This window comes from Maniola hyperantus, chromosome 7 (genome assembly GCF_902806685.2).
Source record: "Maniola hyperantus chromosome 7, iAphHyp1.2, whole genome shotgun sequence".
Taxonomy (NCBI): Eukaryota; Metazoa; Arthropoda; class Insecta; order Lepidoptera; family Nymphalidae; genus Maniola; species Maniola hyperantus.
Window position 1 is genome coordinate 13,786,615 of NC_048542.1, and position 27,140 is coordinate 13,813,754.

Here is a 27,140-nt window from a genome sequence, read left to right on the forward strand (position 1 = left end):
CTTTATTTCAAGTTTTATTAGGTACAAACAAGTTCAATGAGTCAAAAAGAGCGTTTTGAGTGTAGCTTTTTATATAAACTTTTGACTTGTTTGTAACTTTTCCATGTAAAAACTTGTCACTTGTCACAGAGTTGGGTAAATGAAAAGTGCCCCTAGGAGACATTACAGTTCGAATACTTTTTAGCATTGTTACAGACCAAACTAATTTACATTTGAAGTTCTGAAACTATACCGGTAAAAGTTTTTTCGAGGGTACTCAGTACTGTGGCTATTTAAATAGTTCAAAAGACGAGAAAATATCTGAAAATTTCATACAATATAGAATTATAGAAGGGTATTGGATTCTTGAAAGCTAAAATATTATTCTCTCACATATCTATTCAAAACGAAAGCCCCCTTGTAATGTTAGGCATCCCTGTTTTGGGCAGTCGTGCAAAAATAAACCAAACGTTTTTCTTCCATTCCGACCAAAGATAATATATACATTAATATATTATCTTTGATTCCGACTAATTTGTTTTCTTCAGTTTCATATGATATCTTCCTTTCGCTCTTTCCAGATGCATGGGACTCGTAGCAGTCCATCTCTTCCCCTCGTGAGCTGGTCGCTTGGGCGCACTGGGCTCGATGATCGGGTGCGTGCGCTGCAGCTGACAGGAGCTGAACGAGATGTCCAGCAAGAAGCATTCTCCGCCACCAAGTAACTACTTATTCAACATTACATACATACAAAATGCCACGTCCACATCCGGGAGACTCAATGGACAACCAGTATCAATACGGTATTTGACAACTAGTCAAATCAGTAACTTTTTATCAAACGTCAAAACGCGCACTTAGTATGCGATATTCTATGAAATATTAGAATATGACGCCTCATCATAATGATGTACTTTTTTAGTTTAATCGATAATTTAAAATGGTTATTACACTTAAAACTAACAAAGAACGTGGACGTACGTATTTTAAATAGACCCTCTTTTTAATAATCACTTGGAAATAATTTATTTTTGATATAGTCAAATACGCAATTGTAGTCATTTTCGTAGATTAAAAAAAATTACCACCACTACTACTTAGCACTGGTCTCCTCTTAGAATGAGAAGGGTTTGGGTCATATAGTGTACCACGCTAGCCAGTGCGGATTGGCAGACTTAACACACCTTTGAGAATATTATGGAGATCTCTCAGGCATGCATCAGGTTTCCTCACGATGTTTTCCTTCACCGTTAAAGCAAGTGATATTGAATTGCTTAAAATTCTACAAAAATTGCTACCTTTCGTAAAGTTTTGCTCGTTCCAAGGTGTGTGATGTTTGCCAACTCACACTAAACCAGCATGACGGACTATGGCCAAAACACTTCCCATTCTGAGTGGAGATCTGTGCTCTGTAGTGGACTAGATAAGTAATGGGTTCAGTAGTGTTTTTGTTACTACTCAGCGTTATTAATTTAAACAATCAAATCAAATCAATACTTATAATAAAACTGTAACAGGTCAAATTCTGTACATTGCACTCTATAATCGATACTGAACCCAAAACTGTAATTTTTTTCATTTTTGTCTGTCTGTCTGTCTGTCTGTCTGTATCACGGCCGCGCATCACGTTGAAACTACTGGATGGATTCCAATGAAACTTGGTACGATTTGAGGTCATACTATGAGGAAGAATATAGGATACTTTTTATCCCGAAATTCAGCATGGTTCCCGTAGGAGAGGGGATGAAAGTTAAAATGTATACTGAGTTGTAATTCATTAACGTGTAGTCCGATTTCATTCATTTTTTTTTGTTAGAAAGGGGATATTTTAAAGATTGTTCCGTAAATATTTCAAGGTCATCGGTTTTTAACCGACTTTCAAAAAAGGAGGTGGTTCTTTTTTCTACATCGATTTTTACGAGGTTTCTGGACCGATTTGCAAAATTTTTTTTAAAATCAACAAAAAAAGTTTTCGTGGTGGTCACATGAAAAATTCTGGATTCAACTCCTTAATCCTGATGCTGCAGGGTTACTGTCCGCCTGAGTTATCAAGATTCAGGAAGTGTTCATAGTGAATTCATATTGTAGGTACCAAGCAACGACTTTATTCTCAGACTTCAAGTCCCAACTCCTCAACCCTGATGATGTAGGGTACAGCACTCCTAAACTATAATGTTTCAGAAACTGCGGATGATGCAAAATTAATTTAGGTACCTACCAAGCATAGGCTACATCATTGAAGTATGCAAAGTACTAAAGTCCTAAATCGTGGGGATTTTACAATTTCTGATAGTGAATTGATATTTTAGGTATCAAGCAACGGCTTCACGATGACACTCCCAGTCCGAAATACTCCACCCAAGCGAAGCCGGGGCGGGTCAGCTAGTTAAATAATATATTCAAAATAGGTAATAAATTACACTTTTTGATTGTCGGTTGTTAGATTTGTAAGATAAAGTGGTGATAACTTTTACGCGAACTTAAAACTACGAGGGTTCCAAACGCGCCCAGGTCTGAGAAGAGCCTACAATTACAATTACAGCATTGGTAGGTAGGTACAATTTCTTTTTTAAATTCTCGCCCTGGCTATTGTGCCATGAATATTTAACACAATCGTCGGCGAGAACCAAACAAAAAATTACACTGAGTAATTTACCCGACTGCCGAATTTTTTTTTTTATTCAGATACAAGTTAGCCCTTGACTGCAATCTCACCTGGTGGTAAGTGATGATGCAGTCTAAGATGATAGCGGGCTAACCTGGAAGGGGTATGGCAGTTTTTATTAAACACATACCCCTTTGGTTTCTACACGGCATCGTAACGGAACGCTAAATCGCTTGGCGGCACGGCTTTGCTGGTAGGGTGGTAACTAGCCACGGCCGAAGCCTCCCACCAGACCAGACCAGAAATTTAGAAATTATAAAATTCCAAACCCCTGCCAGGAATCGAACCCGGGACCTCCCACTATTAAGACCACAGCGCTCACCACTGCGCCAGGGAGGTCGTCAAATTCCAAACCCCTGCCAGGAAATTATGTTAATTCGAAAAGTTAATTAAAACCCCTTGTTTTATGTTGGAGTGCTATTTCATATTATGCGCGATTAGGTTAGCTACTATTTCAAATAACTGATTTTATTTATGTACAAAACATATAGGTAAGTACTTAATATTATACTTAACTATAGCTTATGCTCGCAAATTCGCCCGCGTGGACTAAACAAATTTCAAACCCCTATTTCACTCCATATATACACAGTAGGTACCTATAGTAAAAATATCAAAATTGGCCTAATGAAATGGCGCCTCTATACCACATAGCATAATAGTTGTAAATTATGCAAAAGTACAAAAAGTTGTGGTAAATGACACGCAACGTTTCGTGCTTAGCCTTTATGGGAATAAATTAAAAATATGGTGGCAATTTCATGAAATACTGTAAACTGTAAAGTTTGAATTACATTATTTAAGTAATTGTTGTTGTTTGGCTTGTTCTTTTTCTTACTTTTCTCTCTCTTTGTTTTTTTTGCAATAATTTTAGAATATGAATGGCTCAAGTTTTCAAACGTGTATTAAATTAGAACAGAACAGAACATAACCTTACTTTTTGGATTAGGTACTTATTTAATTAGGTTTAAGGGTCTAGTGTCTTTGAAACAGAGCGGCGTGGGGCAAAAATGTTTTAAAACAGACCATATCACTAAAACACTATAATGTACAAGTGGATTTAGGTTTTTTGAAATACCAAGAGAATTCTTCGATTTTCTGAGATAAAAAGTAGCCCTTATACATCCCCGAGATGCAATATACAGGGTGTAACCAGAAAGCTAGTAAAAATGAAGAGAGGTAAAAAAAATCTTATATTTTAAAAAGTTTACGATATATCGAATAGAATAGAATAGAATAGAATGTTTTTTTATTCATGTAAACTTTTTACAAGTGTTTATGAATAGTCAGGTAGTTTTAATTTACCATTGCAAATAAAACATCTGACTAACGCTAAATAACGTTGCGTAAGTAGGCCATTCGGGGTCCATCGTAGGGGGGGCATTGACCCCAGATTTGAACACTATACATTGTGGGTTTGAAAAATACTAAATCACAAAAACTACAAAATGAGGCAAATGATATTGATATTGGATTGTGTTTAGGTAGTATAACAATTATGCTAAGTTTTTGCTAGCGTTCTGGTTACACCCTGTATGTTACGCTAAAGTCCGATTAGAGGGTACAGAAATAGTTTACGTAAAAATACTGGTAGCTATTCTGGTAAAAAATATAGCGCGAGCGTGTTTTTAGAGTTCCCTTTCCCAACGGTTCGAACGGCATTTGAATAGAGTTCCTATCCTTTTTGTACTCTACAGCTTACAGCTTTTTACTATTTACCTATGTATTTTCTATTTACGGAAAAGAAGAGTAGGTACCTAAAAGAGATTTTTATTTTATACTAGCTGATGCCCGCCGCCCAGCCCGCGTGGCTTTAGGTTTTTAAAATCTACGGGAAGTTTTGATTTTCCAGGACAAAAAGTAACCTATCCATGGCGGCCGGTGATGGCAGCCCATAGACTTAGCATGGCATGGTAATAATTAGTAAGTATAAGTAATAGTCTAGAAGGTCGAGCATAGAGGAGGTCGCCTGAATGTGGGATGCAACTTGTGTAGACACTTGAGCTGCATCCCACATTCAGGCGACCTCCTCTATGGCGGGTGCAGCGGCCATCAGCGCCGAACAGGCCAAGAGGCGCAAATATGAAAACCTCGATGGGAGCTTCGTATTCGTGCCTTTTGGTGTGGAGACCTTGGGGCCGTGGGGCCCGGGGGCTCGAGCTCTTTTTGAAGAAATTGCGAAAAGAGTTATCGAGTCAACCGGGGACCCGAGAGCTGGCAGCTACCTTGGCCAAAGAATTAGTTTGGCCATCCAAAGGGGTAATGCTGCCAGCATCTTGGGTACAATGCCTCGCTGCGGTGGTCTCGATGAGGTTTTAGATTTAATTTAATTTATTTTAGTTTTAATTTAATGTTGTTTTTTTAGATTTAAGTTTATTAATAGTTTATTTGTTATCCATAGGTAGTTACTGATACAGTTATTGTATATATTTAATATGTATAGAAGTATAGATTAATTAATTTTGTTGCAATAGCGGCAATAGAAATACACATTCAGTGAAAATTTCAACTCTCTACAGCTAAATTACGGTTCATGAAATACAGCCTGCCGCTGACAGACAGATAGATGGACGGACGCTTAGTAATAAAGTTCCGTTGGCACCCTTCTTGTACGGAACCCCGACAAAGGTAGGTTTCGAACTTGGTTTTTTACCTTTATTTTTGTGTGACAAATGTTTTTACTACCAGAGTGCATAGATAGTGCTAGGTACAAGTACAGCAGCTATATATTCATTTTCAATTAAAAAGCATACCTACAGAGTTGTAGTGCCTATTTCACTAGAAAAATATTGCACTCGTTCACTCCAACATTGAAAGTGCTAAAAAATTCAAGTTGTTGAGTAGCGAACTTGCTTTTGCTTTTGCTGTAAATTTTGCCCGAATTTTAAAAGAGACAGATTTTAGTGGGCCAACCTCTAGGCATACATTTACAAAATGAATACTTTCTTACTGGCCGCGAATTGTGTCTAATCGTGTCGTGACTCGTGACTACCGCAAAAATATAAAAGTATAGCTGATCCCCGCGGCTTCGCCCGCGTAGATTTAGGTTTTTAAAGATCCCGTATAGCCTATGTCACTCAGGAATAATGTAGCTTTCTACTGGTGAAAGAATTTTTAAAATCGGTTCAGTAGTTCTAAAGATTACCCCCTACAAACAAACTTAACAACATTACCTCTTTATATAATACTAGCTGATCCCCGCGGCTTCGCCCGCGTAGATTTAGGTTTTTAAAGATCCCGTATAGCCTATGTCACTCAGGAATAATGTAGCTTTCTACTGGTGAAAGAATTTTTAAAATCGGTTCAGTAGTTCTAAAGATTACCCCCTACAAACAAACTTAACGACATTACCTCTTTATATAATATATAATATAATACAACGGGCCGTGCAGCAGAAATCGTAATATTTTAATTTCGCCATAACTTCAAAACTAAACGTCCAATTTTAATCATTCAAAGACCAAATATTATCTCCATAAACTGTTCTTAGTGATGAAATCATTTATTTTGATAAGGATTAATAGCATGAGTAAAATAAACGCGTTTAAATGTAGTCCAAAAAAAATTCAAGATTTTTAAATAAAAAAATGGTTGCTGTGCCTCACTCGACATAGATGGGTATAGTGTGTCGCGGACTTTTTTGTAGATATTTATAAGATCTACAATTAATTAGAACATTTTATGGTTCTATCTTTTATAGTTTAGGCAGCGTACGCAAAATAAGTAACTTTTCTGGTTGATTTTTTACACCTTGTGTCCGAAAAACCCAAATATCTTACGGAACCCTATTTTTTTCCAAAATAAAATATAGCTTATGTTACTCGTGGATAATGTAGCTTTCGAATGGTGAAAGAATTTTTAAAATCGGTCCAGTAGTTTTTGAGCCTATTCAGTACAAACAAACAAACAAACAAACAAACAAACAAAGTTTTCCTCTTTATAATATTAGTGTAGACAACGGGCCGTGCAGCAGAAATCGTAATATTTTAATTTCGCCATAACTTCAAAACCAAACGTCCAATTTTAATCATTCAACGACCAAATATTATCTCCATAAACTGTTCTTAGTGATGAAATCATTTATTTTGATAAGGATTAATAGCATGAGTAAAATAAACGCGTTTAAATGTAGTCCAAAAAAAATTCAAGATTTTTAAATAAAAAAATGGTTGCTGTGCCTCACTCGACATAGATGGGTATAGTGTGTCGCGGACTTTTTTGTAGATATTTATAAGATCTACAATTAATTAGAACATTTTATGGTTCTATCTTTTATAGTTTAGGCAGCGTACGCAAAATAAGTAACTTTTCTGGTTGATTTTTTACACCTTGTGTCCGAAAAACCCAAATATCTTACGGAACCCTATTTTTTTCCAAAATAAAATATAGCCTATGTTACTCGTGGATAATGTAGCTTTCGAATGGTGAAAGAATTTTTAAAATCGGTCCAGTAGTTTTTGAGCCTATTCAGTACAAACAAACAAACAAACAAAGTTTTCCTCTTTATAATATTAGTGTAGATGATAAAACCGCATCAATCAGGCGTCAAGCACTCAATCAAACTTTGTTAACGGTCAAAATAATAAAAATCTATAAATTCTATAAATTAAAAAAAAATGCTTGACTCAAGCAAAAATCTACGTGCTTGACGTCAAGCTGCATGACCGTCTCGGAACCTCTTTAAATTCATTATTTAGTCAAAATCTTATGATATTATCGTGTACAGACAACCACTTTTAAATCCTCCCTAATTTCTGTTTCATGTTTTTGTTTTGTTTATCTAAACAGATCGCATTATGAATCCTAAACACTCAGATTACCGAATAAAAGAGCAAAACAAAGGTATACATTTCCTAAAATAAATACGCAGATTTCGCAGATGTTTTTTGATGAAAGCATTCATAATCGGATTGTGCTAAGTAATTAAGCCTCAATAGCTCAACCGGTATAGGAGTGGACTGAAAACCGGAAGGTCGACGGTTCAAACCCCGCCCGTTGCACTATTGTCGTACCTACTCCTAGCACAAGCTTGACGCTTAGTTGGAGAGGAAAGGGGAATATTGGTCATTTAACATGGCTAATATTCTTTATAAAAAAAAAAAAAAAAAATTAAAATTAAAAAGATACAGGAATTTGCGGTCATAATTTGCAAACGTAATTTCTGTGTGACATGTGCCACCAAAGTGCAAATCATCATCATCATCATCAACCGATAGACGTCCACTGCTGGACGTAGCTAGTTGTAGGCTTAGCGGGACTGTACAGACCTATTGAAATTAAAATCAAATCATTTGAGCATTTGAGAAGGAAATCGATACTGTTTTCCGACATCGGTTTCGTATAAAATTCCATTTGCACATGTTATGCAAACAGGAAAATATTGTAATTTATCTTATTTCTTTGCTTTTCTGGGAGTAACTAAAAGGAAAATCCAGTTTTGAAACATAATACCAACTTACTTTTACAAATGTGGTATTAAACTAACAGATAGGTACATGTTATTTTCTTGGAAAGCTTCTAACAATGTTATTATTCGACGAACAGGCTTGTTTACGTACAGATATTTTTCTAAGATAAAACTTGTTCAAATAGGTCGATTTCTAATTATAACTAGCCTACTATGGTACCTAACCCATGTGCAGACACATCAAGACAATCAAGCTGTGATAGCTTAATGGTTAGGACGTCCGCCTTCTAATCGGAGGTCGGGGGTTCGATCGCGGGCACGCATCTCTAACTTTTCGGAGTTATGTGTGTTTTAATTAATTAAATATCACTTGCTTTATCGGTGAAGGAAAACATCGTGAGGAAACCTGCATGCCTAAGAGTTCTCCATAATGTTCTCAAAGGTGTGTGAAGTCTACCAATCCGCACATGGCCAGTGTGGTAGACTATGGCCAGGCCAAAACCATTCTCAGTCTGAGAGGAGACCCGTGCTCTGTAGTGAGCCGGCTGAGTTGATCATTGATGATGATGATGCAGACACATCCCCTTTTGTCATCCGGAGCTAAACCTGACGTCGTCGTCTGTAATCCAACATGTCCGCTGTACTCTTTCCACGGAAAGAAGTGAGTATAGGGCTCTCTCTGTTGCGTAATCCCATACAAATAACAGTGACAAAAATCTCAGTGTGCGCTAACCATTTTGAGGCACCCAACCACAACCAACCAATCACAAACGAAAATAATATGTTCACGAATTAAATTCCGAATGTTTTTTGAAAACATTTTCGAATTGAATTTCGAATGTTTTTTTTGAAAATGTTTGTGACTCGTAATCGTCAACGCCCACTGATATTTTTATCTATGTCATTTGTATGGGATTACGTAATAGAGAGAGCACTATACTAACTTCTCTGCGTGGATAGATTATAGGAATAAAACTTGCAATAACAGCGACGTTATTGTCGTGTCAATGTCAATATCTGCAAGTTTTACTTTCTAAAAACTAAGCTAGAATTGATTTGACCATGGAATGTAAGCATGAGCGAAGCGAGCGCAATTTTTTTCTTTAACTCTACAGAAACGATGCCTGGGGCGGACCGCCCCCGCCCCTTTGGTACTTTATACCACTTTATACGTTGCCACGTCGCATTAGATTTTTCAGTGTGCATTATGATCATAATAATTCTGCAATTTGAATTACCTACCTCAATAGATACCTACGCGCCATATCTCATCAGATCGCGTCGCACGTTTAAAGTATGTTACCACTTTAATTTTCCCTAACATAAAATAAAGATAATAAAAATCTACTTACCTACTTCTTTGTCCGCCTCGAGCGATATCCATTATCATCCATTTTCCATTTGATCTATCCTTTTCACTCTAATTGTGTTATAAAGAGAACAATATATCAATCAACGATTTATAAATACGGATTTCCCGCAATTCGAAAATCTTACTTTCAAATTCGTCGATTTGCAAACTTTTTGTATGATTGAAACATGGAGTCGAAAAGCTCATTGAGTGAATTCGGCCCATTTATTTGTTTTGAGCGGGCTGACCCTTTTCTGTTAGATATGAGTAATTTGACTCGTATTGGTTTTCGACTTTAACCTAGATAAGTAGATACATACCTACTCCATTTCGTACTTTAAGGAATTTTCAATTAAATTGTAGTCAAAAAGTTATTTGATTTCTATTTACATCCTGTCAAGGCTACTTTTTATCCCGGAAAATCAAAGAGTTCCCACGGGATTTTAAAAAATCTAATTCCACGCGTACGAAGTCGCGGGCATCAGCTAGTTTGTAATAAATTCGAAACTAAAATTAGCAAAGGAATTTCTTGAATAAGCCAGACTCAAACTTCACAGGCTCTCTATAAAGAGAGCCTCTCTGAAAAGCTTTTCCACGAAAAATTGCCGCTCATTTAGAGGTGTTCGACCGTAATCAAAATACACCGAATACTTGTGTAAAGTTTGTGAAAGTGTGATGAAAGCACGATCGTTAACGATCAGTTAGTTTTACGGTTTGAATGGTTCAGTTTAAAGAGCAATTTGCTTATACTGTAGCCATAACGTGCGCAAGTTTAGGAGAAGTTTGCTACATGAAACCCACTTATACTTACTTATCTAAATATAAATGTATAAAGGGAAAAGGTGACTGACTGACTGACTGACTGATCTAACTAGCTCAAACTACTGGACGGATCGAGCTGAAATTTGGCATATAGATAGCTATTATACGCTACGAAAGGATTTGTGAAAATTCAAAGGGGGTAAAACAGATGTTTGAAATTTGTGTAGTCCACGCGGATGAAGTCGCGAGCCGTCGCGAGTAAAATAATAAACTGAATCGCTGCTGAACTAGAAACTTGAAATTTTGCTTGTGTGTTTTCTCTGTGACGTAGACCCCATCAGAAAGAATTTACGTAAGTATAAGTAGAATAGAAAAGCATTTGCACAAAGCAAGAAGATATTTGTGTAAATTCTATCTGCGATGTGAATTCTTTCTGTGAAAACTGCGAATAATATGCGACATATACCTATCTACTAGTAACTAGTATAAAGTTCGCATGCTTAAGAAAACAATGAACAGGTCCAGCTTGGAGAGTCCTAGAAGATGCGTATTCACTTTTGCTTTGTTAAACTTATTTTTTTTTAATTTATAGAGTAGCGCTTGGCTGCAATACCTGGTGGCAAGTGATGATGCAGCCTAAGATGGAGCGCGCTTGCCTAGAAGATACCTATTCACTCTTGACTTGAAGGTACCCATATTATAATTAGAGGGGAAAACTGATGCTGGAAGGGTGTTTTCCAAATCTTAGCGATTCGAATTAGAAATGAGGAGGTAAATTATTATTTTGCAGAGTCACAGAACAATGATCGTGTATTTTGTTTCAGAGCGGTCAGAAGCTCTCAGCGGGCGGCTGTCCAAGTCAGCATCAGAGCTGTCTTGCTCATCACCAATCAGAACATCCGCCCCACCGCGAGCGAGGTCCGCTCATCATCACACACCGCTCTCCGTTGTCCATCGGACGCAACACTTCTTTAATAACTTAAAGGTAAAGTCATCATTAGAGCTGTCCTGCTCATCACCAATCAGAACATCCTCCCCACCGCGAGCGAGGTCCGCTCATCATCACACACCGCTCTCCGTTGTCCATCGGACCCAACACTTCTTTAATAACTTAAAGGTAAAGTCATCATCAGAGCTGTCTTGCTCATCACCAATCAGAACATCCGCCCCACCGCGAGCGAGGTCCGCTCATCATCACACACCGCTCTCCGTTGTCCATCGGACGCAACACTTCTTTAATAACTTAAAGGTAAAGTCATCATCAGAGCTGTCTTGCTCATCACCAATCAGAACATCCGCCCCACCGCGAGCGAGGTCCGCTCATCATCACACACCGCTCTCCGTTGTCCATCGGACCCAACACTTCTTTAATAACTTAAAGGTAAAGTCAGCATCAGAGCTGTCCTGCTCATCACCAATCAGAACATCCGCCCCACCGCGAGCGAGGTCCGCTCATCATCACACACCGCTCTCCGTTGTCGATCGGACGCAACACTTCTTTAATAACTTAAAGGTAAAGTCATCATCAGAGCTGTCCTGCTCATCACCAATCAGAACATCCTCCCCACCGCGAGCGAGGTCCGCTCATCATCACACACCGCTCTCCGTTGTCCATCGGACCCAACACTTCTTTAATAACTTAAAGGTAAAGTCATCATCAGAGCTGTCTTGCTCATCACCAATCAGAACATCCGCCCCACCGCGAGCGAGGTCCGCTCATCATCACACACCGCTCTCCGTTGTCCATCGGACGCAACACTTCTTTAATAACTTAAAGGTAAAGTCATCATCAGAGCTGTCTTGCTCATCACCAATCAGAACATCCGCCCCACCGCGAGCGAGGTCCGCTCATCATCACACACCGCTCTCCGTTGTCCATCGGACGCAACACTTCTTTAATAACTTAAAGGTAAAGTCATCATCAGAGCTGTCCTGCTCATCACCAATCAGAACATCCGCCCCACCGCGAGCGAGGTCCGCTCATCATCACACACCGCTCTCCGTTGTCCATCGGACGCAACACTTCTTTAATAACTTGAAGGTAACATCGTTACCTTCAAGTTTTCGTCTTCAAGTCGTCTACATAATTTTACTCATCAGCAATAGAGTCATCATCACTCACCAATACCTGACATATACCTCATCATGATCATCATCATTAATAAGGTTATTTTTAGATTTGGTCTGTTATTTTCTTATCTTACAATGTGAAATTGCAAAAAACCTTATAGTTACCAGAAGACAAAGTTGCAAAAAACCTTTCATAACTTTAACAAACAAAAAGTCGTAAATTTTTACGTAGATACGACAGTACAGTTAGTACAAGATTGAACAATGCATTTATCGTTTATCGTTTCGTTTACTCCTCACGGTCAATGTTTACGTATTGTCCGGCAGTATGAGTTGGCCATAACAGTCAGTATTGGACTCATCGAGTAAAAGAAATAGTAAACGTGATGGTCCAACTCTCGCCACAATTTGTCTCTCTTACACGTTCGCAAAAAAAGGGGGACAGATATACGCTGCCATTTTGTTGAGTTTGGCATTTATTATTTCGTTTATTGACGTTTTTGACAGATTGACAATGACAGATTGACAGCGTGACAATGACAAACAAGTGACAGTCCACCACTTAGTCTATGGTGTGTGTGTCTATGGTAATTTGTCTAAGATCACTAAAAACCTCAAGAAACTTGTGTCCAGAGCCAAATTTTCATCAGATTAAAAAAAAAGTTACCGCTTTCTAGTCTGTTACTCTGTCATTGTCAGTAAAAAAATAAATCAAAACAAACCAACGAAACCAACATAACCTTTTATCATAACTGAAACTGAGAGTTGAGACTGAAACAAACGGAACAATCGCTTTAGTTTTAACTAGAAAATTGAAGTTTTACTGATTATTAGGTATATATTATTGTACGTAATACAACTTTGTAGAAACAACTTCGACAAGGAAGCTGACAGAAAAATAAGCTGGGCTGGGCAGCATTTGGAAAATTGCGTCAAGTCTTCAATTCGTCGATACCCCAAAGCCTAAAGACGAAAGTCTTTAATGAATGTGTCCTACCTGTGATGACGTATGGTGCTGAAACGTGGACACTGACAGTTGGCCTTGTCCACAAGTTCAAAGTCGCTTAGCGGGCTATGTTGGGTAACTCTGAGGGACAAAATCCGTAACAACGAAATCCGTTGGATGACCAGAGTGACTGACATAGCCCAACGAATTAGAAATCTGTACTGGCAGTGGGCAGGCCACGTCTGCCGCAGAATCGATGGGGCAGACGTGTTCTGAAGTGGAGACCGCGTATCAGCAAGCGCAGTGTGGGACGACCTCCAACCCGCTGGACTGACGACCTTAAGTAAGTTTACTCTCTCTCTTCGGATCACGCTCACATAATGTACTAATTACTAGGTAATACAAATCTCTTGATCTGAATTTGGACACATAGACAAGTGGCCAGGTTTGAAGAGTATAGTTAAATCATAACATAACTTCATATGTACCTACCTACTTAAATAATTACTGTCTACTAGGTACCTAGCATTAAATGAGTTCAAAAAGGGCTGAGCCATCATTAATAATTATATTTGTTAGAACAGTTTTGACTACTGACCGCTTGATAAATGACAACACATTTTAGACATAATCTTGTGGTACACTGAAGTTAAAGTTGCAATAAAACATCTAGGTAATCTATTACAGAAAGGCAACTCTTTAATAATCAATTCAGTTTTCTTTGTTTAAGACATGTAATTAAGTTCGGGACCTTGAGTTTGAGCTGTATTTTAGTGTATGTATAAAGGTTATCTGTCTATCTATCTGCTGGCTTTTTACAGCTCATCCGTTCAACCAATTTTGACAAAAGGTACAAAGATCTTTCATCCTGGGGATGGATATAGCCTATTTTTAAATAAACTAGGCTCTGAAAATCGAACAGTTCCCACAAGATAAATGAAGTTGCGAGTATAAATTATTTAGTGTGGAGCTTTGTTACATGCTGGAGAAGGAGATAGGCTACTTTTACCCTTTAAATCAGCGCGGATAAAGTCACGGGCATCATCTACTTATTAATTAATATTATAAATAAAACTTAGACCTCATTAAGATAGATAGTAAAATAAGAAGAATAGTTCTTGTCTAATTAGCAATTTAAAAAATTAAAGATCAATAATTTCTATTTTTTCAGTGATAACTGTGGACCAGTTAGTTACGTTATGTTAACAGCCTGTGAATGACCACACCACCTGCCTAATCCACTTTGTTAGAAGAATGCAAGTTGATTTTGCTGCATCAAGACTACACTCTACAGAATCCTCATAAGTCATCTAAGTGCAGTAACACTGCGCAACAAACTACAGTTTTATAACAATATAAAAATTTAATAGTAAATAAAATGTTTTTTGTCTCTGCTTTTCTATTATGAACATAGTGTTTTTATAGCTAGTCATGCCATAAGATTCTTTTATAGGCATTTTAATTCATACCTACATACAACGGGCTAGCTTTTGAGACTTGCCGCCTTGATGGAGAAAAGAAGAGGAGATAGGGACGTTCCGGAGTCTCTGGATTCATCCATACAAAACGTGAGTGAGTCTCTGGCTGAAGGAGTGAAGGGGTTGACTTACCCCGCCGCCCCCTACCGAGGCTGTTTTAAGTCAATGACAATTTTATCAAAATTAAAAATCATTTAAAAAAGTATACATCCCCGGCGGAAAATCACTCCTTCCAAGGGAATGATTTCCCTCCCCTCCCTTTTACCTCAGCTACCCCCATCAAGGCTGCACGTTTCAAAATGTTCATACAAATAAACAAAATTGAAAATTGCCTGTTACGTTCTCAATAAGCTCATAATTAAAAAAATTGTGAGCTAATCTTTGAAGTGTTGAACCGATTTTGATGAGACTTGGTGCACAAACAGTTGGGGACAGTGTGGCTAATTCTGTTAGACGAGGTCTAAATGTATTGCTATCCTTTTCTGCAGTGCAGGGAGCTTATGAAAGGAACAGCAATACACATAAACCTGTCATTTTAATTTAGTTTTGATCATAGATTCCCGGAAATATCCAGGCAGGCAAATTCCAGAATACTTTTTAACTATTATTAGTATCATCTGAAAACTTACTTTTTTTAGGATGAAATAAAACAAATTAAATTCTTTTGTTTTAATTTAAATTAGATACTATAAGTAGGTAGGTATGCGTATAAGTATTTTACATCAGCTGTAAAATTCATAAGGTGTATTTAAGTAGGTACATCATAAACAGTTCAAATTATATAGGTATTCTACAAGTCTGATGACCCCCAGGTTAGTTGCAGTCTTGACTCTTGAATTAAGTTAGGTTCTAGTGGCCCTAGCTTAGGTAGCTGGAAGATAGGCAACATAATCTGGTAAGTATAGGTTAGGTACCATAGATGATCTGCAACCTGAAAATAATAATTTATTTTAGAAAAATACTTAATATAATAAGCTAGCTAAATTTGGTAGGTAGGTCCATTTCATACAAAATTTTACTAACTTATACCCTTCTATACTAGATTGTGCCCGCGATTTTGTCCGCGAGGACTACACAAATTTCAATTAGATAGATCAGTCAGTCAGCTTTTCCTTTTTTATATATAGATAAATTAAGTACCTACTTTCTTGTTTGTGAATGGATGCAAGTAATGGTAGGTAGTAGGTAGGTATTTTCTGTTATTGTATGTATGTTTCTTAATATACCTGGTAGGTAGGTACCTACCTAGGTTTCTATTCTGGTGAAAAAATGGGTTGATTTTATCAGATGTAGGTACCAACTTATATGTATAATTGAATCATAAATTAATGTAAGTAGGCACCTACTTAGTAGGAAATTTGAGCCACACGTTTGATGTACCTACCCATAAGGCTTAGAATAATATTATGTAGGTATTAGGTACCTAGGTATAGGTAGGTAATAAATTGTGCATATCTTACCTTTGCCTCAATGATCAAGGTGTGACATACTCTTTGTGATCGATCTTACAACGCTACAAGTAAATGCATTCTGCGAGCTATATGTATGGATGGCTATCGCTGCACAAAATGATTCATCCGAGATGCACTATTATCATTATCTATCATTTTAGCCTGTGGATGTCTGTCTTCTACATCCAATCATCGCTGCACAAAATGATTCATCCGAGATGCACTATTATCATTATCTATCATTTTAGCCTGTGGATGTCTGTCTTCTACATCCAGTCATCGCTGCACAAAATGATTCATCCGAGATGCACTATTATCATTATCTATCATTTTAGCCTGTGGATGTCTGTCTTCTACATCCAGTCATCGCTGCACAAAATGATTCATCCGAGATGCACTATTATCATTATCTATCATTTTAGCCTGTGGATGTCTGTCTTCTACATCCAGTCATCGCTGCACAAAATGATTCATCCGAGATGCACTATTATCATTATCTATCATTTTAGCCTGTGGATGTCTGTCTTCTACATCCAGTCTTGAGGCATCCTCATTCAGCCACTTCACGTTAGGTACCTACTCTATAATATGAACGGTCCATCGGTCGGTACCCCACTAGGTACTTGTAGGTATGCTGTGGTACCAAATCTCAACTCAGTAGGAACGCAGGCATGGATTGTTCACTGCCACTTCAACTTGCTGGGTGGTTTCGACTATGTGAGAACCTGTTTCTTTGACGGATGCTCAACCAAGTACGACAGGCATGGATTGTTCACTGCCACTTCAACTTGCTGGGGGGTTTCGACTATGTGAGAACCTGTTTCTTTGACGGATGCTCAACCCAGTACGACAGGCATGGATTGTTCACTGCCACTTCAACTTGTTGGGGGGTTTCGACTATTTGAGAACCTGTTTCTTTGACGGATGCTCAACCCAGTACGACAGGCATGGATTGTTCACTGCCACTTCAACTTGTTGGGGGGTTTCGACTATGTGAGAACCTGTTTCTTTGACGGATGCTCAACCCAGTACGACAGGCATGGATTGTTCACTGCCACTTCAACTTGCTGGGGGGTTTCGACTATGTGAGAACCTGTTTCTTTGACGGATGCTCAACCCAGTACGACAGGCAAGGATTGTTCACTGCCACTTCAACTTACGGGGGGGTTTGGGCTATGTGAGAACCTGTTTCTTTGACGGATGCTCAACCCAGTACGACATGCATGGATTGTTCACTGTCACTTCAACTTGCTGGAGGGTTTGGGCTATGTGAGAACCTGTTTCTTTGACCGATACACTGCGCACATCACAAATTACGCCGCTGAACCAAATTTAAGTTACACAATCACGAAGGTTAGCTTTGACTACCTTCCCAAACATTCTCCTTGCCTCCGTGGGCAAATTAAGGCACTTCACTTATTAAATTTCATCATTTTGTTTAATTATCAATAAGCTTTCACGCTTCTCTCACCGAGTATTTTTTGGTGAGTTACAATTCGACTATCGACTCGTATCCATAAGCGAAAATGACGTCATTTACTAGTTTTAGGACGTCAAACTTAGGACTCGTACTGCCAAATTACTCGATATTGGTATTGGTGTAGGTAAACGCAAACCATTCTCGATGGTGACGTAGTTATGTGGTAATTGGTATCGTAAAGTTGAAAGCTATACTCGCAAACACTCGATCATCTTTAGTTCGCAATATTTCCGCTGTGTCGCTGCCTGTAGATGTATGGAAACAGTCGATTTCGACTTTGGTATTTTTAAAACTATGAAATCTTATACTAACTGTACAGTACAGTTAGTACAAGATTGAACAATGCATGTATCGTTTATCGTTTCGTTTACTCCTCACGGTCAATGTTTACGTATTGTCCGGCAGTATGAGTTGGCCATAACAGTCAGTATTGGACTCATCGAGTAAAAGAAATAGTAAACGTGATGGTCCAACTCTCGCCACAATTTGTCTCTCTTACACGTTCGCAAAAAAAGGGGGACAGATATACGCTGCCATTTTGTTGAGTTTGGCATTTATTATTTCGTTTATTGACGTTTTTGACAGATTGACAATGACAGATTGACAGCGTGACAATGACAAACAAGTGACAGTCCACCACTTAGTCTATGGTGTGTGTGTCTATGGTAATTTGTCTAAGATCACTAAAAACCTCAAGAAACTTGTGTCCAGAGCCAAATTTTCATCAGATTAAAAAAAAAGTTACCGCTTTCTAGTCTGTTACTCTGTCATTGTCAGTAAAAAAAAAAATCAAAACAAACCAACGAAACCAACATAACCTTTTATCATAACTGAAACTGAGAGTTGAGACTGAAACAAACGGAACAATCGCTTTAGTTTTAACTAGAAAACTGAAGTTTTACTGATTATTAGGTATATATTATTGTACGTAATACAACTTTGTAGAAACAACTTCGACAAGGAAGCTGACAGAAAAATAAGCTGGGCTGGGCAGCATTTGGAAAATTGCGTCAAGTCTTCAATTCGTCGATACCCCAAAGCCTAAAGACGAAAGTCTTTAATGAATGTGTCCTACCTGTGATGACGTATGGTGCTGAAACGTGGACACTGACAGTTGGCCTTGTCCACAAGTTCAAAGTCGCTTAGCGGGCTATGTTGGGTAACTCTGAGGGACAAAATCCGTAACAACGAAATCCGTTGGATGACCAGAGTGACTGACATAGCCCAACGAATTAGAAATCTGTACTGGCAGTGGGCAGGCCACGTCTGCCGCAGAACCGATGGGGCAGACGTGTTCTGAAGTGGAGACCGCGTATCAGCAAGCGCAGTGTGGGACGACCTCCAACCCGCTAGACTGACGACCTTAAGTAAGTTTACTCTCTCTCTTCGGATCACGCTCACATAATGTACTAATTACTAGGTAATACAAATCTCTTGATCTGAATTCTGACACATAGACAAGTGGCCAGGTTTGAAGAGTATAGTTAAATCATAACATAACTTCATATGTACCTACCTACTTAAATAATTACTGTCTACTAGGTACCTAGCATTAAATGAGTTCAAAAAGGGCTGAGCCATCATTAATAATTATATTTGTTAGAACAGTTTTGACTACTGACCGCTTGATAAATGACAACACATTTTAGACATAATCTTGTGGTACACTGAAGTTAAAGTTGCAATAAAACATCTAGGTAATCTATTACAGAAAGGCAACTCTTTAATAATCAATTCAGTTTTCTTTGTTTAAGACATGTAATTAAGTTCGGGACCTTGAGTTTGAGCTGTATTTTAGTGTATGTATAAAGGTTATCTGTCTATCTATCTGCTGGCTTTTTACAGCTCATCCGTTCAACCAATTTTGACAAAAGGTACAAAGATCTTTCATCCTGGGGATGGATATAGCTTATTTTTTAAATAAACTAGGCTCTGAAAATCGAACAGTTCCCACAAGATAAATGAAGTTGCGAGTATAAATTATTTAGTGTGGAGCTTTGTTACATGCTGGAGAAGGAGATAGGCTACTTTTACCCTTTAAATCAGCGCGGATAAAGTCACGGGCATCATCTACTTATTAATTAATATTATAAATAAAACTTAGACCTCATTAAGATAGATAGTAAAATAAGAAGAATAGTTCTTGTCTAATTAGCAATTTAAAAAATTAAAGATCAATAATTTCTATTTTTTCAGTGATAACTGTGGACCAGTTAGTTACGTTATGTTAACAGCCTGTGAATGACCACACCACCTGCCTAATCCACTTTGTTAGAAGAATGCAAGTTGATTTTGCTGCATCAAGACTACACTCTACAGAATCCTCATAAGTCATCTAAGTGCAGTAACACTGCGCAACAAACTACAGTTTTATAACAATATAAAAATTTAATAGTAAATAAAATGTTTTTTGTCTCTGCTTTTCTATTATGAACATAGTGTTTTTATAGCTAGTCATGCCATAAGATTCTTTTATAGGCATTTTAATTCATACCTACATACAACGGGCTAGCTTTTGAGACTTGCCGCCTTGATGGAGAAAAGAAGAGGAGATAGGGACGTTCCGGAGTCTCTGGATTCATCCATACAAAACGTGAGTGAGTCTCTGGCTGAAGGAGTGAAGGGGTTGACTTACCCCGCCGCCCCCTACCGAGGCTGTTTTAAGTCAATGACAATTTTATCAAAATTAAAAATCATTTAAAAAAGTATACATCCCCGGCGGAAAATCACTCCTTCCAAGGGAATGATTTCCCTCCCCTCCCTTTTACCTCAGCTACCCCCATCAAGGCTGCACGTTTCAAAATGTTCATACAAATAAACAAAATTGAAAATTGCCTGTTACGTTCTCAATAAGCTCATAATTAAAAAAATTGTGAGCTAATCTTTGAAGTGTTGAACCGATTTTGATGAGACTTGGTGCACAAACAGTTGGGGACAGTGTGGCTAATTCTGTTAGACGAGGTCTAAATGTATTGCTATCCTTTTCTGCAGTGCAGGGAGCTTATGAAAGGAACAGCAATACACATAAACCTGTCATTTTAATTTAGTTTTGATCATAGATTCCCGGAAATATCCAGGCAGGCAAATTCCAGGATACTTTTTAACTATTATTAGTATCATCTGAAAACTTACTTTTTTTAGGATGAAATAAAACAAATTAAATTCTTTTGTTTAAATTTAAATTAGATACTATAAGTAGGTAGGTATGCGTATAAGTATTTTACATCAGCTGTAAAATTCATAAGGTGTATTTAAGTAGGTACATCATAAACAGTTCAAATTATATAGGTATTCTACAAGTCTGATGACCCCCAGGTTAGTTGCAGTCTTGACTCTTGAATTAAGTTAGGTTCTAGTGGCCCTAGCTTAGGTAGCTGGAAGATAGGCAACATAATCTGGTAAGTATAGGTTAGGTACCATAGATGATCTGCAACCTGAAAATAATAATTTATTTTAGAAAAATACTTAATATAATAAGCTAGCTAAATTTGGTAGGTAGGTCCATTTCATACAAAATTTTACTAACTTATACCCTTCTATACTAGATTGTGCCCGCGATTTTGTCCGCGAGGACTACACAAATTTCAATTAGATAGATCAGTCAGTCAGCTTTTCCTTTTTTATATATAGATAAATTAAGTACCTACTTTCTTGTTTGTGAATGGATGCAAGTAATGGTAGGTAGTAGGTAGGTATTTTCTGTTATTGTATGTATGTTTCTTAATATACCTGGTAGGTAGGTACCTACCTAGGTTTCTATTCTGGTGAAAAAATGGGTTGATTTTATCAGATGTAGGTACCAACTTATATGTATAATTGAATCATAAATTAATGTAAGTAGGCACCTACTTAGTAGGAAATTTGAGCCACACGTTTGATGTACCTACCCATAAGGCTTAGAATAATATTATGTAGGTATTAGGTACCTAGGTATAGGTAGGTAATAAATTGTGCATATCTTACCTTTGCCTCAATGATCAAGGTGTGACATACTCTTTGTGATCGATCTTACAACGCTACAAGTAAATGCATTCTGCGAGCTATATGTATGGATGGCTATCGCTGCACAAAATGATTCATCCGAGATGCACTATTATCATTATCTATCATTTTAGCCTGTGGATGTCTGTCTTCTACATCCAATCATCGCTGCACAAAATGATTCATCCGAGATGCACTATTATCATTATCTATCATTTTAGCCTGTGGATGTCTGTCTTCTACATCCAGTCATCGCTGCACAAAATGATTCATCCGAGATGCACTATTATCATTATCTATCATTTTAGCCTGTGGATGTCTGTCTTCTACATCCAATCATCGCTGCACAAAATGATTCATCCGAGATGCACTATTATCATTATCTATCATTTTAGCCTGTGGATGTCTGTCTTCTACATCCAGTCATCGCTGCACAAAATGATTCATCCGAGATGCACTATTATCATTATCTATCATTTTAGCCTGTGGATGTCTGTCTTCTACATCCAGTCATAGCTGCACAAAATGATTCATCCGAGATGCACTATTATCATTATCTATCATTTTAGCCTGTGGATGTCTGTCTTCTACATCCAATCATCGCTGCACAAAATGATTCATCCGAGATGCACTATTATCATTATCTATCATTTTAGCCTGTGGATGTCTGTCTTCTACATCCAGTCATCGCTGCACAAAATGATTCATCCGAGATGCACTATTATCATTATCTATCATTTTAGCCTGTGGATGTCTGTCTTCTACATCCAGTCTTGAGGCATCCTCATTCAGCCACTTCACGTTAGGTACCTACTCTATAATATGAACGGTCCATCGGTCGGTACCCCACTAGGTACTTGTAGGTATGCTGTGGTACCAAATCTCAACTCAGTAGGAACGCAGGCATGGATTGTTCACTGCCACTTCAACTTGCTGGGTGGTTTCGACTATGTGAGAACCTGTTTCTTTGACGGATGCTCAACCAAGTACGACAGGCATGGATTGTTCACTGCCACTTCAACTTGCTGGGGGGTTTCGACTATGTGAGAACCTGTTTCTTTGACGGATGCTCAACCCAGTACGACAGGCATGGATTGTTCACTGCCACTTCAACTTGTTGGGGGGTTTCGACTATTTGAGAACCTGTTTCTTTGACGGATGCTCAACCCAGTACGACAGGCATGGATTGTTCACTGCCACTTCAACTTGTTGGGGGGTTTCGACTATGTGAGAACCTGTTTCTTTGACGGATGCTCAACCCAGTACGACAGGCATGGATTGTTCACTGCCACTTCAACTTGCTGGGGGGTTTCGACTATGTGAGAACCTGTTTCTTTGACGGATGCTCAACCCAGTACGACAGGCAAGGATTGTTCACTGCCACTTCAACTTACGGGGGGGTTTGGGCTATGTGAGAACCTGTTTCTTTGACGGATGCTCAACCCAGTACGACATGCATGGATTGTTCACTGTCACTTCAACTTGCTGGAGGGTTTGGGCTATGTGAGAACCTGTTTCTTTGACCGATACACTGCGCACATCACAAATTACGCCGCTGAACCAAATTTAAGTTACACAATCACGACGGTTAGCTTTGACTACCTTCCCAAACATTCTCCTTGCCTCCGTGGGCAAATTAAGGCACTTCACTTATTAAATTTCATCATTTTGTTTAATTATCAATAAGCTTTCACGCTTCTCTCACCGAGTATTTTTTGGTGAGTTACAATTCGACTATCGACTCGTATCCATAAGCGAAAATGACGTCATTTACTAGTTTTAGGACGTCAAACTTAGGACTCGTACTGCCAAATTACTCGATATTGGTATTGGTGTAGGTAAACGCAAACCATTCTCGATGGTGACGTAGTTATGTGGTAATTGGTATCGTAAAGTTGAAAGCTATACTCGCAAACACTCGATCATCTTTAGTTCGCAATATTTCCGCTGTGTCGCTGCCTGTAGATGTATGGAAACAGTCGATTTCGACTTTGGTATTTTTAAAACTATGAAATCTTATACTAACTGTACTGAACAAAAATCGGCCTTCAAACTTTTCTCGTTAACATTGCTTATAGCTCAAATTTTTTTTCGTTGGTTGTATCCACAGTTATAGGTCTGTAAATTCCTCCGACAGCAATGGTTGTATGGCACCAATTAGAGTCACTCAGCGGGCCGTGAAAAGAGCTATGGCGTAGACTCTACGATCACGTAGAAAAACTCTACGCCGTAGAGTTCTTCTACGTGATCAACCAAGTTCAGCAGGTTGCGAAGCTGAAGTGGCCAGCAGGGCACATACCTACTCGGCGGTTGCTCTTTCTTTTCAACTGATAAAATAAACCACTGTGCAAAAAAGGTCGTGTTGAGGGCGTGAGACAGGACTTTTCTTCTTGTATATTTAGATTTTTAGACAGGATAATTACCTATATAAACTTTGTTTTCAAATACTGACGCTCATAAATAGGATTATACATACCTATAGAGCGCGCAACGGATTAAATAGTGAGCGAAGCCTTTAAGACAGCCTGCAGATGACGTAGACTATAATAATTCGTTTGGTTTTTCCGCGCATTGCGCTTCAAGTTTATCTATATCTATATATATAAAAGGAAAAGGTGACTGACTGACTGACTGACTGACTGACTGACTGACTGACTGATCTATCAACGCACAGCTCAAACTACTGGACGGATTGGGCTGAAATTTCGCATGCAGCTAGCTATTATGATGTAGACGTCCGCTAAGAAAGGATTTTTGAAAATTCAACCCCTAAGGGGGTGAAATAGATGTTTGAAATTTGTATAGTCCACGCGGACGAAGTCGCGAGCATAAGCTAGTCTAAATATATAAAAGGAAAAGGTGACTGACTGACTGATCTATCAACGCACAGCTGAAACTACTCGACGGACCAGGTTGAAATTTTGCATGCAGATAGCTATTATGACGTAGGTATCCGCTAATAAAGGATTTTTGAAAATTCAACCCCTAAGTGGGTAAAATAGGGTTTGAAATTTGTGTAGTCCACGAACGAGCATAAGCTAGTATGTATATAAATTTGAAAAACTACCTTCCGGCCTCCGTATTTCTTGCCACGTATAAGTTCCAAGGCCAGAGTGTATAGGTATTTTCTGGATTAGCCATACAAATATTTTGATTCTAGAGTCGCTGGCACCGCAGCAAGAGTAAAGAGAGATGTCCCGCGGGGACAGTCTTCTCCCTCGCTCCCGGTCATGACAGCAGCGGCACGGAGTACGCGGCAGACCAGAGCTCCGAGCACAGCACGCCAGCAACGTCACCACGGCGCGGGAAGAAAGGTAAGAAAACACTAGTTAAAAGTCACTGGGACCGCAGAAAGAATAAAGCAGCATGCATGTCCAGCGGGGGGCAATTTTTTTAAATTTTAAATTTTTAACAGAGTTTGTATGATGGTACCTAAAATAGTAAGGCTAAAGGCATGAAGTATGAAGTATGAAGGCTATCAAAAGAAAATGTTATACTTATGGCTAGCATAACTTACTTATCCACAAGTAAATGAAAATGGTCTTTTTATGGAGGAAAAATGCGGTTGCGAAAAGGAAAGTCGTAAGCACCTTCTTTTTCACAAAATTGCTAAAAGATTTGTAATCGTTAACAAACACAAAGCTTTAAAAAGTTTATTACAAGAAAGGAGATCAGCTTGAAAACAAAGTTCGGTAAATATTGAGCAACAAACCTTTCAGCTGTTAATAAAACGTGGTTTCAATTTTCAAAGCTCTGAAAACATTAAAAGTTCTTTCGTAAGATGAAGGAAACAGGAAACAATAAACCTACATTTCGAAAGGATCCTTATGAAACCTGTAATGTGCTATGAAAAATAATTTGTTCCAACCATGCTATCAAAGGGTATAAGGTGCTAATGTTTAAAGTTTCTATTACTATAGCGTTAAGATCGTTTTTCCTACCTACAAAGTGCAAGGACTGAAAAAAGTAAGCCATATATAAACGCCATAGAACATGAAAAGCGATTCAGTTTCGACTCTCAACGCCATTAATTGGTTACGCAACGCGCATTGTTGATTTTGCTTTGTAGTAAAGAGGTGGAGAATTGGAGATGGGGTGAGAGTTCAAGAGGTCACCATTCATATTACTTTTAACAAACCATCAGTACTACTAGCGCCACCTAGTAAAGGTTTTGGTAACTATAGTTTCACAGAGCTCTAGTTGGCGTACGTGGTGCATCCTACTTTAACGACATCTAGTTATGCAATGCGAATTGTTGATTTGCTTTGTGGTAAATGGTTGGGGACGGCGTTAGAGTTCAAGAGGTCGCCATTCATAATATTATTGCTAAACAAACTGAGGGTACACTAAAATAGGTACTACTAATACTAACGCCATCTAGTAAAGATTTTGATAGCTATAGTTTCATAGAACAGTTCTAGATGGCATAAGCGGTTCATCCTACATTAACGGATCTAGTTAAGAATTATTATTGGTATAATTTTATAGCTTTACGGCTTCGTACTTTTGTGATTACAAGAAAAATGATTCAACAAATAGGTGGTAATTTCTAAAGATGATTTTCTAATCAGTAGGTTCTAACATTGAAATGCCATCTTCTTAGAAGTTCGTGAACTAAAATACTAGAGGTCTAGGTTGTCTTCAAATCTACCGGTAGTTCCTATGTACCGACACTGGAGGTATCAGTGCTTTTCTGTTTAGTAACGGAACTTCCCAAATCACAACTCTTCGCACATTACACAGACTTGACACCAACTCAACTCAACTCAAAAATTCTGTAGATTCTAACTTAAATTAAAGCTAGCCTTATTCATAAAGGCACACTCCATTCAAAGCATGTTGCTCCATCTACTTAGGATGAAAAACAACTAAGTAGGTATCATCTAGAAGCTGTGGTAGCCTAGTGGTTAGGACGTCCCCCTTCCAATCGGAGGTCGGGGGTTCGATCCCGGGCACGCACCTCTAACTTTCAGAGTTATATGTGCGTTTTTAAGTAATTAAAATATCACTTGCTTTAACGGTAAAGAAAATATCGTGAGGAAACCAGCATGCCTAAGAGTTCTCCATAATGTTCTCTAAGGTGTTTGAAGTCTGCCAATCTGCACTTGGCCAGCGTGGTAGACTATGGCCAAAACCCTTCTCACTCTAAGAGGAGACCCGTACTCTGTAGTGAGCCGGCGATGGGTTGATCATGATGATGATGAGGTTCTGGTTCAATCACGCCGAAATAGAACAACGGATAGGATTGTGATTACAATATGACTTCATACATTACTTTGTGTGGGCGCTAATAAATTGAAATTATAGTTATTTAGAGCTGTTAAGCAGATCGTGACGTCACCGCAGCTATTGATCGCGTCAGACGTGCTCCGAGATCTATTCGAGACCAGATGCATTACATCATGCAGGTCAATCGACTGACCTAGACCGCGCCGCGGGCCTTATACTTGTAGACAACAATAGAATATCTGATTCTGTAGACTGTAGAGTATACCTACCTACTAGCGATCCGCCCAACTTTGCTCGGATAGCTTGAGAAGAACTATTCCGCCATATACGAGTACATAATT

General features: G+C 38.4%; 1 protein-coding gene across 1 annotated transcript in view; it reads left to right on the forward strand.

Moving 5' to 3' along the window:
• The first annotated feature begins 583 nt into the window (after positions 1 to 583).
• Positions 584 to 27,140, forward strand: part of Mctp (multiple C2 domain and transmembrane region protein) — an 80,516-nt gene continuing 53,959 nt past the window's right edge. Inside the window, exons 1-3 of the mRNA XM_034970533.2 lie at positions 584 to 700; positions 10,989 to 11,149; positions 24,731 to 24,884. Coding sequence (XP_034826424.1) covers positions 670 to 700; positions 10,989 to 11,149; positions 24,731 to 24,884 — 346 coding nt within the window. The 5' untranslated portion in view covers positions 584 to 669. The remainder of the gene's footprint in view (positions 701 to 10,988; positions 11,150 to 24,730; positions 24,885 to 27,140) is intronic.